At 38.8% G+C, this 12,192-nt stretch overlaps 1 protein-coding gene across 1 annotated transcript in view; it reads left to right on the top strand.

Annotated features, from left to right (window-relative positions):
• Window positions 1-12,192, top strand: part of Kcnh8 (potassium voltage-gated channel subfamily H member 8) — a 373,434-nt gene that overhangs the window by 221,637 nt on the left and 139,605 nt on the right. Inside the window, exon 7 of the mRNA XM_027394572.2 lies at window positions 6,667-6,874. Coding sequence (XP_027250373.1) covers window positions 6,667-6,874 — 208 coding nt within the window. The remainder of the gene's footprint in view (window positions 1-6,666; window positions 6,875-12,192) is intronic.

Raw genomic sequence — 12,192 nt, 5'->3', positions numbered from 1 at the left:
ACAATTGTTATTCATGACAAATTCAGGATAGCCATCCTCACCCATTCATCAAACTCTTGACTCCTCATTCACAGCAGAAAGCTGTACACACTGTTGTGAACAAGTTTAGCAATGTTTCTGTTTCTTTGTTTGAAATGACCCAGCATATCACCTGGATATGTTATTCTGAACCTGAGTTGGCAAGCCCTGCTTATGAAAATGGCACATAAGGAAAGATTCACATTCTTCCCCACCCCCACTGAGGCCACAGAAAATGAGGCATATGCTTCAATACCATATAAAGACGATATCCCCCACTGGGAGTTTATCACTATGTTCATTCACTTCACTTAAAAATTTCACCTATCAAATTCAGTTATCTATCAAATAAACTCTATTCATAATATTTCTCTAAATGACAATGTAGACATTATAAAATCCTAGCATGTGATCATGTATTCTATCTTGACTCTGACTGATGGGAGAAAGAAAGCTAAACTTGTCCATAAAGAGTATCAAGAAGAAATAAAAGAGCACAATAGCAGCCAGGTTCCTAGGCGCTCATCAGGTAAAGGTGCTTGCTTCTGAGCCTGGTGACCTCAGTTACATCTCAGGGGTTCACATTACGGAAAGAGAGACCTTTCTCCAGAGGGTTATCTACGGAGGAATGGATCCAAGATACAATCAGTATTAAATCTCATGATCATGGATGGGAGAGGTGATTTCCAGAGGTTTTAAAAAAATCAAAATGTCAACTGTTTCAATTGTGTCAAACAAGGCCACCTTAAAAGGGGCTGTAAACAGGATGTTCCTAGAAGCAATACTTTTCTAAACATAATTAAAACAGAGCACCTGTCCCTTCTAGGTTATGCAGAAGGTGCGGCAAAGGCAGGCATTGGACAAATGAATGTAAGTCAACAAGGGACACCCAAGTTAACAATTTGCCTTTGGGAAACTCCTTGAGGGGCCTCTCACAGGCTCCCATGCCAAATAGTCATTTCCTGTCATTTTGGAGGAAACTCCTTCCTAGAGCAATTAGAAAACCTAATACCTATTGTAAGAAACCATACTGCTCTGGATGATAGAACAGCTTTAGAAGACAGAAAAATTCAGGAAAAACCATAAAGCAGATATTTTGGCAAACTTCTACAAATGAGCAAATACTGAAATTAAAAATACAAATAAATGGAATTGTCATTGAAGATTTAGTAGACACAGGTGTGAATGTAACAATAGTTTCACCAGAATCTTGGCATCCAAGTTGGCCTCTTCAGGAGGTAAATGTTCAGCTTTTAGGGATTGCAACTTTATCTCAGGAAAACAGAGCATGAGATGGGTCGAATGTATAGGACATAGAGGACAGAAAGGAAAATTAAAGCCATATATTGCTAACATAGCAATGAATTTTTGGGGACATGATTTGTTACATCAATGGGATTCTCAGATTAACAGTCCCCCAAATCTTAGAAACAAACTATAAATTAATATATGTTGCTGGGAAAATTATTAGAAGGTATTATAAAGAACAGTCATCGACTGTTACCCATCTTCCCTTATCTCTAAGAAAACATGCAGAAATTGCTAATTCTTTTTTTTCATTCATTTATTTAGCTCATAAATAAAGTCATGCACAATTATGATACACAATACAGTATGTTCACAATGGCATGGCTAAATTAAACCAATTAACATGTTATATCACACATATTCATCATTTTTGTTTTGAGAACACTTAAAGTATACTATCTCACAACTTTTAAAATATAGCATATTGTTATCAACCATATTTATCATGCTCTCAGTAGACCTCAAGACTTCACAGAGTCCATGCCTCTTGTCCAACTGCAGTTTTATATCCTTAAACCAATCGTTTCCCCATTGTTAAAAGACCCACATTGAAGCCTAATAGCCACAATTCTGCTCTCTGTTCACATAAGTTCATCATTTCTAGGTTACATATAAAATTGAAATTGTGTGACATTTGTCTTCCAGTGTGTCACTTTTTTTTTGGCAAGTACAAAACTTTACTACTTACTAAAGATGAAATCAAATTTGCATGCACAGGTGAGCACTCTGAAACACCTTGGATTCGTCACATATTATACACACACACACACACACACACACACACACACACACACACATATATATATATATATATATATATATATATATATAGAGAGAGAGAGAGAGAGAGAGAAAGAGAGAGACAGACAGACAGACAGAGAGAGCAATAATGACAATATGTTATGCATCAATAGCAGCAACAGCTTTTCCAGGTTCTGCAGTCATTTGAACAAAATTGTAGAGACATCCAGCACACTCCATTTAAAAAACAAAAAAACAAATAAACAAACAAACAAACAACAACAAAAAAAATAAAAAACTAAATCCCAGAAAACAGCGCAGTTCTGTTACTCTTGTGGTACTTGGCACCAATTTTTTTTTTTAAATTAGCTTCTCAGTCATGGGAGGAAACCATTCTGAGCAACATCATTTAAAACAGCTCTGATAAAGCATGGTCACTACTATGTATCATAAAGCAGGTCCACATATGAGTACATATCATGTTTGTCTTTTTGTGATTGGGTTACCTCGCTCAGAATGGTATCTTCGAGTTCCATCCATTTTCCTGCAAATTTCAAGATTCCATTATTTTTTTCTGCTGAGTAGTACTCCATTGTGTTAATGTACCACATTTTCTCTATCCATTCTTTGGTTGAGGGGCATCTAGGGTGCTAACAGTTTCTGGCTATTACAAATAATGCTGCTATGAACATGGTTGAACAGATGTCCTTGTTATATGAATGTGCTTCTCTTGGGTATATGCCTAGGAGTGGAATTGCTGGATCTTGTGGTAGACTCATTCCTATTTTCTTGAGGAGTCTCCATACTGATTTCCACAGTGGCTGTACAAGGTGGCACTCCCACCAGCAGTGGAGGAGTGTTCCTCTTTCCAGCATAAAATGTCATTGGTATTTTTTATTTTAGCCATTCTGACAGGAGTAAGATGGTATCTCAGAATTGTTTTGATTTGCATTTCCCTGATGACTAAGGATGTTGAATACTTTCTTATGTGTCTTTCAGCCATTTTAGATTCCTCTATTGAGAATTATCTATTTAGTTCTGTACCCCACTTTTTAATTGGATTGTTTGGTGTTTTTGAGAATAGCTTCTTGAGTTCTTTGTATATTTTTGAGATCAGCCCTCTGTCAGATGTGGGGTTGGTGAATATCTTTTCCCAGTCTGTGGGCTGCTGTTTTGTCTTGCTGACTGTATCCTTTGCCTTACAGAAGCTTCTCAGTTTCAGGTGGTCCCATTTATCAATTGTTGACCTCGGTGCCTGTGCTACTGGTGTAATGTTCAGGAAGCAATCTCCTGTACCGATTGATTCAAGGGTATTTCCCAATTTGTCTTCTAATAGTTGCAGTGTAGATGGATTTATGTTGAATATTTGATCCATTTTGACTTAAGTTTTGTGCAAGGCGATAGGCTTGGGTCTAACTGCAGTCTTGTACATGTCTGCAACCAGTTATGCCAGCACCATTTGTTGGAGATGTTCTCTTTGTTCCAGCGTATATATTTGGATTGTTTGTCAAAAATCAGGTGTTCATAGGTGTGTGGGGTAATATCAGGGTTTTCAATTCTATTCCCTTGGTCTACCTGTCTATTTTTGTGCCAATACCAAGCTGTTTTCAGGACTATAGCTCTGTAATAGAGCTTGAAGTCAGGGATGGTGATGTCTCCAGAAGTTCCTTTATTGTATAGGGATGTTCTGGCTATCTTGCGTCTTTTGTTTCTGCATATAAAGTTGAGAATTGTTCTTTCGAGGTCTGTGAAGAATTGTGTTGGGATTTTGATAGGGATTGCATTGAATCTGTAGATTGCTTTTGGCAAGATTGCCATTTTTACTATGTTGATCCTACCTATCCAAGAGCATGGGAGATCTTTCCATTTTCTGGTATCTTCTTTAATTTCTTTCTTTAGAGACTCAAAATTCTTATGGTACAGGTCTTTCACATTTTTGGTTAGTGTTACCCCAAGGTACTTTATGTTGTTTGTGGCAATTGTAAAGGGTGATGTTTCTCTGATTTCTTTCTCCACCAATGTGTCATCAGTGTATAGTAGGGCTACTGATTTTTTTCAGTTAATTTTCTATCCTGCTACCTTGCTGAAGGTGTTTATCAGCTGTAGGAGTTCCCTGGTATTGTTTTTCGGGTCACTATTGTAGACTATCATATCTTCTGCAAATAGTGAGAGTTTGACTTCTTCCTTTCCGATTTGTATTCCCTTGATCTCCTTTTGTTGTCTTATTGCTCTAGCTAGGACTTCAAGGACAATATTGAAGAGGTATGGAGAGAGTGGACAGCCTTGTCTTGTCCCCAATTTTAGAGGAATTGGATCGAGTTTCTCTCCATTTAATTTGATGTTGGCTGTTGGCTTGCTGTATATTGCTTTTATTATGTTGAGTTATGTTCCTGTTATCCCTGATTTCTCCAAGACCTTTATCATGAAGGGGTGTTGGATTTTGTCAAGGCTTTTTAGGCATCTAGTGAGATGATCATGTGTTTTTTTTTTTCTCAGTCTGTTAATATGGTGGATTACATTGATAGATTTTCGTATGTTGAACCATCCTTGCATCCCTGGGATGAAGCCTACTTGATAATGGTGGATGATTTCTCTGATATGATCTTTTATTCGATTTGCTAGGATTTTATTGAGAATTTTTTGCATCAATGTTCATGAGGGATATTGGTCTGTAGTTCTCTTTCTTAGTTGTGTCTTTGTATGGCTTGGGTATTAAGGTTATTGTAGCCTTGTAAAAAGAGTTTGGCAGTGTCCCTCTGCTTCTATTTTGTAGAACAATTTGAGGAGTATTGGTATTAGCACTTCTTTGAATTTGTGGTAGAATTCTGCGGTGAATCCATCTGGCCCCAAGCTTTTTTTGGTTGGGAGACTTTTGATGACTGATTCTATTTCCTTAGAGGTTATAGGTCTGTTTAAGTTGCTTATCTGTTCTTCATTCAATTTTTGTAAGTGATATCTGTCCAGAAAATTGTCCATTTACTTTAAATTTTCCAATTTTGTGGTGTACAGGTTTTCAAAGTATGACCTGAAGATTCTCTGGATTTCTTCAGTGTCCGTTGTTATGTCCCCCTTTTCATTTCTGATTTTGTTTTGGATGTTCATGTCTTGCTGGTGTAGAGTCCTTAGGCTCTGGTGGTATCATATTGGTTTTCCTGTTGTTGGATGTGGTCTTATATTGTTGTCTTCCCGTCTCTTGTTCCAGTGGGTACAGTTGGTGTCACTTTCTTTTCTGGTGTGTATGGGTCTGGTGTTCTCTTCAGGTGTGTGCAATTGATGGGTTTCAAGTTGGGTGCAGGCAGGTCTGAGGCACTCGCTCTCCAGGTGGGTGAGAGCAGCACTGGCTCAGAGATGTCAGCAGACTCTGGGTTACTTGGTCCTCAGGGTTCGAGTTGTCCTGTCAAAGATTCCTGGGGAAGATTTGCCAGGGTGGGCAGATGGAAGTTGGGCCCAAGTTAGGGGCCGAATCAGCTCACTTCTGGACTCTCTGCACTCTGTGGGGGCCGGAATGGCCCAGAGATCTCAGCAGAGACAGGATCCCAGGGTCCTCAGGGACCGATTCTTTCCCAGGGCGGGATTTGCCAGGGCAGGCAGGCGGAAGTTGGGCCCAAGTTAGGGTCCGAATAAGCTCACCTCTGGACTCTCCGCATTCTGTGTGGGCCGGAATGCGAAATTGCTAATTCTTGAAAGACTTGAGCAAATAATTGATATATGAATGAATGCACAAAAAAGAATGAATGGATCAGTCATTAAGATATAAGGCATTCAATTCTCAATGTATGAACAGATATTCAACAAAATTGTAGTTATTCCTAATTTTGTGAATTATTCCACTTTTAAATACAATACAATCTTTTCTTAAACCTTTTTTACTTTCCCTCCTCCTTTCATTCTTCCCATTCTTCATTCACCTTCCCCCTCCCCTCTTTCCCTTCTCCTCCCTTCCCTTGCCTTCTCTTCTGCCTACACACAGGTGCCCCCTCCTTTGTGAAACTCCAGAGACAGCTTCAAGTCTGAATGCCTCATTGAATTTTTTTCTCTGTTCCTTGATGGTGGTAGAAGCCAGGCAGTTTAGCAAATGACAATGAAGGTGCCACTGGTACTCAAGTTTTTAGCTCAGTAACTTTCCAGGTCAGCATGGTTTTAATGAAAACCCAGCGTCAGAAAATGAGCACCAAAATTTTAATTAAAATTACTTTTATTATGTACAGATTACTTACAACACAAATCTATTCTCTGTAGAGGGAAAATAGAATTGACAGAAAATGTCCAAGGTGACAGAGACAGATTATACGCAGTGTGTCTTAGTTAGACAGTGTTATGTACAAAACCATATACAATCAGATAAAAAAGAGTCGATTATAATTAATAAAGTCAATGTTTGCAGGAAAAATTAAATTAGCATATGTAACTTTTAGTCTACCATACTTTGTCTTTTCACCTTTTGATATAGTATCTGGGAAGCAGAAACACTCATCAGTATGGCCACAGGGGGAAACTACCATCATTCTTAATTTCAGAAACTTGGGTGTGGGTTAAATAAAACACTGTGCCTTGAGTATAGCTTCTGTGCCAAGCCATGCTTCTCTGTCCCCAACACAGGTATCCCTTGTGCATCTTTTGAAGACTGTCCGGCTGCTACGTCTTTTGCGCCTCCTGCAGAAACTGGACCGTTATTCTCAGCACAGCACAATAGTCCTCACCCTGCTCATGTCCATGTTTGCTCTCCTTGCACACTGGATGGCATGTATCTGGTATGTCATTGGCAAAATGGAGAGGGAGGACAACAGCCTTCTCAAGTGGGAAGTCGGTAAGGGCTTCTGCAAAGTCTTCCACTCTCATTTCCACAAAGGGAATGTTGTGTAGATTCTAGGGAAGGGAAAGGTATTTGTGAATATAGTTATTCTAGACATTTCTTTGTTAATGTTTATTACATGTGTATATATAATGTACTTTCAGTGCATTTTCAATACTCCTCTGCCTTTCCATGCCCTCCCACTCCTGCCAATCCTTTTTCCCTGCACAGTTTTATAAATGCTCTCCTTACTGAATTCTTTTTTTTTCAGTTTAAAATATAAATGACAATAGTCTCTTTCAAGAACCTTGCATTGTAATCAAAATTTATCAGGTTCACCTTTAAGGTAAAAAAACCTGAAAAACATCTAAGCTGTTCAAAATGTCCAACAAGGGTACAGAAGTGTTGGGATAAATATACAACCATACCTTGTCATTTTCCAGAGCTAGTAGCAGTAAATCCTGGGAAACTGCTCCAAGGCCCTTCACTAAGTTGTTGAACCACAAGAAATCAATCATTTATACATGAGCAGGTCTTCTGATGAAGAAGATGAACCTTTCTTTCTCCATTAGGAAATTGAGCCACCAACAAGATGTGTCATACCCACAGGATCAGTGATGGCACAGAAGACAGGATTATTTAGAAATATCTATAGCATTTAGTAGTTCCACAATCCGTAAAAGTTTGAGATTTCTCTTTCAAGTGTTACATTATTTAGCACGAATGAATATGCAATGCCAAGCACAGGAACACATTTTAAAATCCATGGAAATTTACAAAAAATAAAAATTCTCAAGAAGTGGATATTCTTTTACACTGAAGCAGCCATCTTTTTCGCACTCTGTAGAATTTCCAAAGTACCAACTATTGAAGGGCTGTTGTTTTTACTTTTGTTTTTGACATTTAATCAAAGAATCTATCTCTCAGCTGGAATTTCTTCACTTATTTTCTCCATAAAAAATCAATTTTGAACTTTTGAAACAATCTCAGCCCTTTGCAGAGGGCTAAACCATGGGAGACTTCTAGGAGAGAAGTGCTCAGTATGCCCAGTATGCATGTCCAGCTCCCGAGGCAGCTTGTGCTTGAGAGTCCTGTGCCATCTGTCCTAAACATCACACTCTCACCACAGATCATGTACAAAACTTTACAGGGCATCCCTGAAATACAAGCTGGAGATCGTGAGGGATCTTCACGATCGTGGGATCGTGAAGAAAGCTAATTCCCTATCAGGTTCTGAAAAAGACAAATTGACCTTATTCCACAAAGCAACTGTTGTGTTATGTTGATTTTCTTCTCAGAAGGGCTTTCTTTTCTTCCTTTTCAAAGCATGTTTTAAATATCTTGCTATGGTTCTGAATTCAGTGAAGGACATAAATAAAACTGTAGAGTAGAAGCAAAGGTGTCCTAGATTTAGAAAAAAAAAAAAAAAGACCTCCAACTGGAGAAAGAGGGAGAAAGGAAAAGACAGGTGGGGGAATCAAGGTCTGACTTTCCTGACACCCTTTGCCTCCCTTGGGTGCTCTGGTGTTGTCCTAATGGATTGCAGTGAGTTGCAGGATTTGATGTTGTCTTTGTTTTCAGTCCATCTTATGGTCAGCAACTGAATCTATCTGAGGCTTGGCCTGATTTCCTTCAGTCTCCAGATCTGTACATTCATATTAATTTGTAAGTTTTGTCATCTGAGAATCTCCAGATGGGGAAATTCAGCTTCCTCACACTATCTCTCTCAAAATCACATTAGATGAGGAATGCTTTTCATTACACTTCTACAGTATCAGTTGTGCTACAGACATGCAATCTAGCTCTTGTTTTTCTTCCAACAAATTTGCAGAGCTGTTTACTTTTTAAGAAAGAGGGAGCCAACAACCTGAAGTGTACTAGTTTTAGCTCCAACCTTGACCCTGGTGTTAGGGCTCACTGTAACAGGAAGATTGTAAGCTGGATCTTGTCCAGGCAAAGGTGAGAATGCATGGGGCACACATATGTAAATCTCTTCTGCCCTCCCTAACCAACTCTTAACTTTTCAATAATTTAGTTCAGGTGTCTGGACAACAATTCACTTGTCTATAAATTAAGAACCCTACTAAATAAGTAAAAAGTCTTTCTCTACATCCCATGATATATGATTCTCATGGAAACACAAATTCAAAACTGTGCTTCTTAAGAACACATGGGTGCATACTCTTATTAAAGGCTAGTGTCCATCTACCACCTGCTAGAGCCACCCAATGTTAGCTAGTTTGAGGATGTAGCTGGAGGTTTTGTTAAGAACATGGCTTATCATAGAGTCACTATTTTTACTGAGATAAGTAAAAGTAATCTCTTCAGAGATTATATTTCCTTTCAAAACAGTTCTTGTGATGTGATTAGAAAGGAGGTGTGCTTATTACATCTGTAAATATGTTAGGACAAGGACTTACCCTTCTTCCAAAATTACTTGTATCATTTGTGAACTTACTAAAACAGTTCCCAGCTGAGATTTGTCTGCATGTTAAATAATCAGGATGTTTCTACCTGTTATTTTATTTTTACTGTGTAATTACTTTCTGGTAGTGTAGTGGTAAGTTTTATCCTCCCCCCATTACCATAAATCAAAGAATTCAGCACATAATAAAATCTGGATAAAGAACACACTATTTTTTACTTTTGTGGCTGACATATAGAATGGGTTTGCTGGCTAAAGGACAAATCTCTTTCTAATCATTGTCAATTATCCAATTACTCTCCTTTTATCCTTGGCAAGTTAGATAGATACTAGCAGCTAAAGTGCTTTGGTGTTTTGTTTCTAAACAAATCCAAGTTCATCTTTAAGTGTGGTCAATGCCAATTTTTATAAGGTGTCTATTTTTAGAATGAAGATTCTGTACTTTTTGGATCATTATAACAGAAACTGGTTGTGAAATGATTCAGGTGCTGTATTTAAGTTCATATTTTCATATGTATGAATCCATTATTTAGATGACTTTGAGGTACCTATGGCTGCTTTTTATTAGACTAAGGAGCACCCAAGTCCAACTTATTTTATCAAATGAGGAAAAAGATCTACCTGTAAGTTCTGTATTTGTTGATTTATCCTCTACTATGACTCCTTTTGGGGATACAACTCTTGGCAAGGTGGAATGGATCAATACTCAGGGTAATTTGGTGACTCAGGAACCTAGACTCCCAAACTTGTCTATAAATCTCTCTATAGTCTTAAATACTAGAAAGATTACAAGGAAAGACTGTGTGGAAAACTTTTCTGCCTAAGATGGAGAGAACAAGCAGACTGATCATTATGGGCTAGCTCATTCATCTGAAAATAACATTTTTAGGTGTCCATTACATGCTTGGTTCTCTGTACAAATGAGTATGTTGGATATAGTAAAGTGGATCCTTAGACTATTTATGCTACCACTACAGCTTGTGCTTCCTGCTACAGCAGAATAGGTCAGAGGGTTCCTTTATAAGCTGAGGTTCTTTAATATAGAATAACTAGCAAACATGAAGAAACCATTAACTTTGCTTTCCTTCCTATGTCTGCCAAATGGCAACAAGTCTCTTTGAGGTTACCATTATTAAGTTATCAAACATACAAACATATGTGAAGCACATTGGGAGCTAGTTCAGTGCTTTCTGTGCATATGTGGAGATCCTGCATTTAGATATTAATATAAAAGCAAGATGTGGTATAGAGGATCAATAAACAAAGTTGTCATTGGTGCAGGCACACTCACATACATGTACATGCATGCATTCACACACATGCAAAAGTGAAAAAAATGAAAAGTAATGCCATGCCAAGTCATTAGCATTGTAGCTAGCATATAGTCACTGTCAATAAATGCTGTCTGCTATACCTGTCATTTTAAGAGAATTATGACAGCTAATTTTATGAAAGAAGCCAAGGAACATCATTTTGCATAGGAAAGTTATTAAGAAGGTAATTACAGAGTGTTGCCATTTGATCTTTGTTAATTTTTTTATTTGAATTAGAAACAGGATTGTTTTACATAACAATCCAAGTTCCCTTCTCCCTCCTGTCCTCCCCTATCCCCCCCCCCACTAAAACCCTACCTATCACATATCCTTTCTGCTCCTTAGGGAGGGTGAGTCCTTCCATAGGGTGTCATCAGAGTCTATCATATACTTTGGGATAGCACCTAAGCCAACCCCCATGTGTCTTGGCTCAGGGAGTATTGCTCTATATCGAATGGGCTCCTAAAGTACACACCTATGTTAGGGATAAGTACTGAACTTCTACAGGAGGACCTGTAGATTTCCAAGGTTTCCTCACTGAAACCCATGTTCCCGGGGTCTGGATCAGTCCCATGCTGGTATTCCAGCTACCAGACTGGGGAGCAAGAGTTCTCCGATGATCAGGTCAGCTGTTTCTGTGGGTTTCAACAGCCTGGTCTGCATCAATTTGCTCTTCATTAGTCCTTCTCTGCAACTGGGTTCCAGTTCAGTTCCTTGATTAGTTGTCGTCGTCTGCTTCTACTTCCACCAGCTGCTGGAAGAGGGCTATTGGGTGGCACATAAGTCAGTCATCAATCTCATTATCAGGGGAGGGCATTTAAGGTAGCCTCTCCTCTGTTGCTTAGATGTTAGCTGGTGTCATCTTTGTAGATCTCCAGACATTTCCCTAGTGCCTGATTTCTCTGTAAACATAAAATGTCTCCCTCTATTATGGTATCTCCATTCTTGTTATTTTCTATTCTTCCCCTGACTCAAACTTTCTGCTCCCTCATGTCCTCTGCATCCCTCCTCTTCTCCCCTTCTGATTCTCCTAGCTCCCTCCCCCCTCTTCACATGCTCCCAATTTGCTCAGGGGATTTTGACCCTTTCCACTTCTCCAGGGGACCATGTATGACTCTCTTAGGTTCCTCCTTGTTTACTCACTTCTCAGAGTGTGGATTGTAGGCTGGTAATCCTTTGCTCTATGTCTAAAATCCGCATATACATGCCATGTTTGTCTTTTTGTGATGGGTTACTTCGCTCAGAATGGTTTCTTCTAGTTCCATCCATTTCCTGCAAATTTCAAGATTCCATTGTTTTTTTCTGCTGAGTAGTACTCCATTGTGTAAATGTACCACAATTTCTCTATCCATTCTTTGGTTGAGGGGCATCTAGGCTGCTTCCAGTTTCTGCTATTACAAATAGTGCTGCTATGAACATCGTTGAACAGATGTCCTTGGTGTATGAATGTGCTTCTTTTGGGTATATGCCTAAGAGTGGAATTGCTGGATCTTGTGGTAGACTGATTCCCGTTTTCTTGAGGAGATGCCATACTGATTTCCAAAATGAATGTACAAGCTGGCACTCCCACCAGCAGTGAAGAAGTGTTCCCCTTT

The sequence above is a fragment of the Cricetulus griseus genome (genome assembly GCF_003668045.3).
Source record: "Cricetulus griseus strain 17A/GY chromosome 1 unlocalized genomic scaffold, alternate assembly CriGri-PICRH-1.0 chr1_0, whole genome shotgun sequence".
NCBI classification, from domain to species: Eukaryota; Metazoa; Chordata; class Mammalia; order Rodentia; family Cricetidae; genus Cricetulus; species Cricetulus griseus.
The sequence above is the reverse complement of the archived record's forward strand: the minus strand, read 5'-3'. Positions and strand labels throughout refer to the sequence as shown.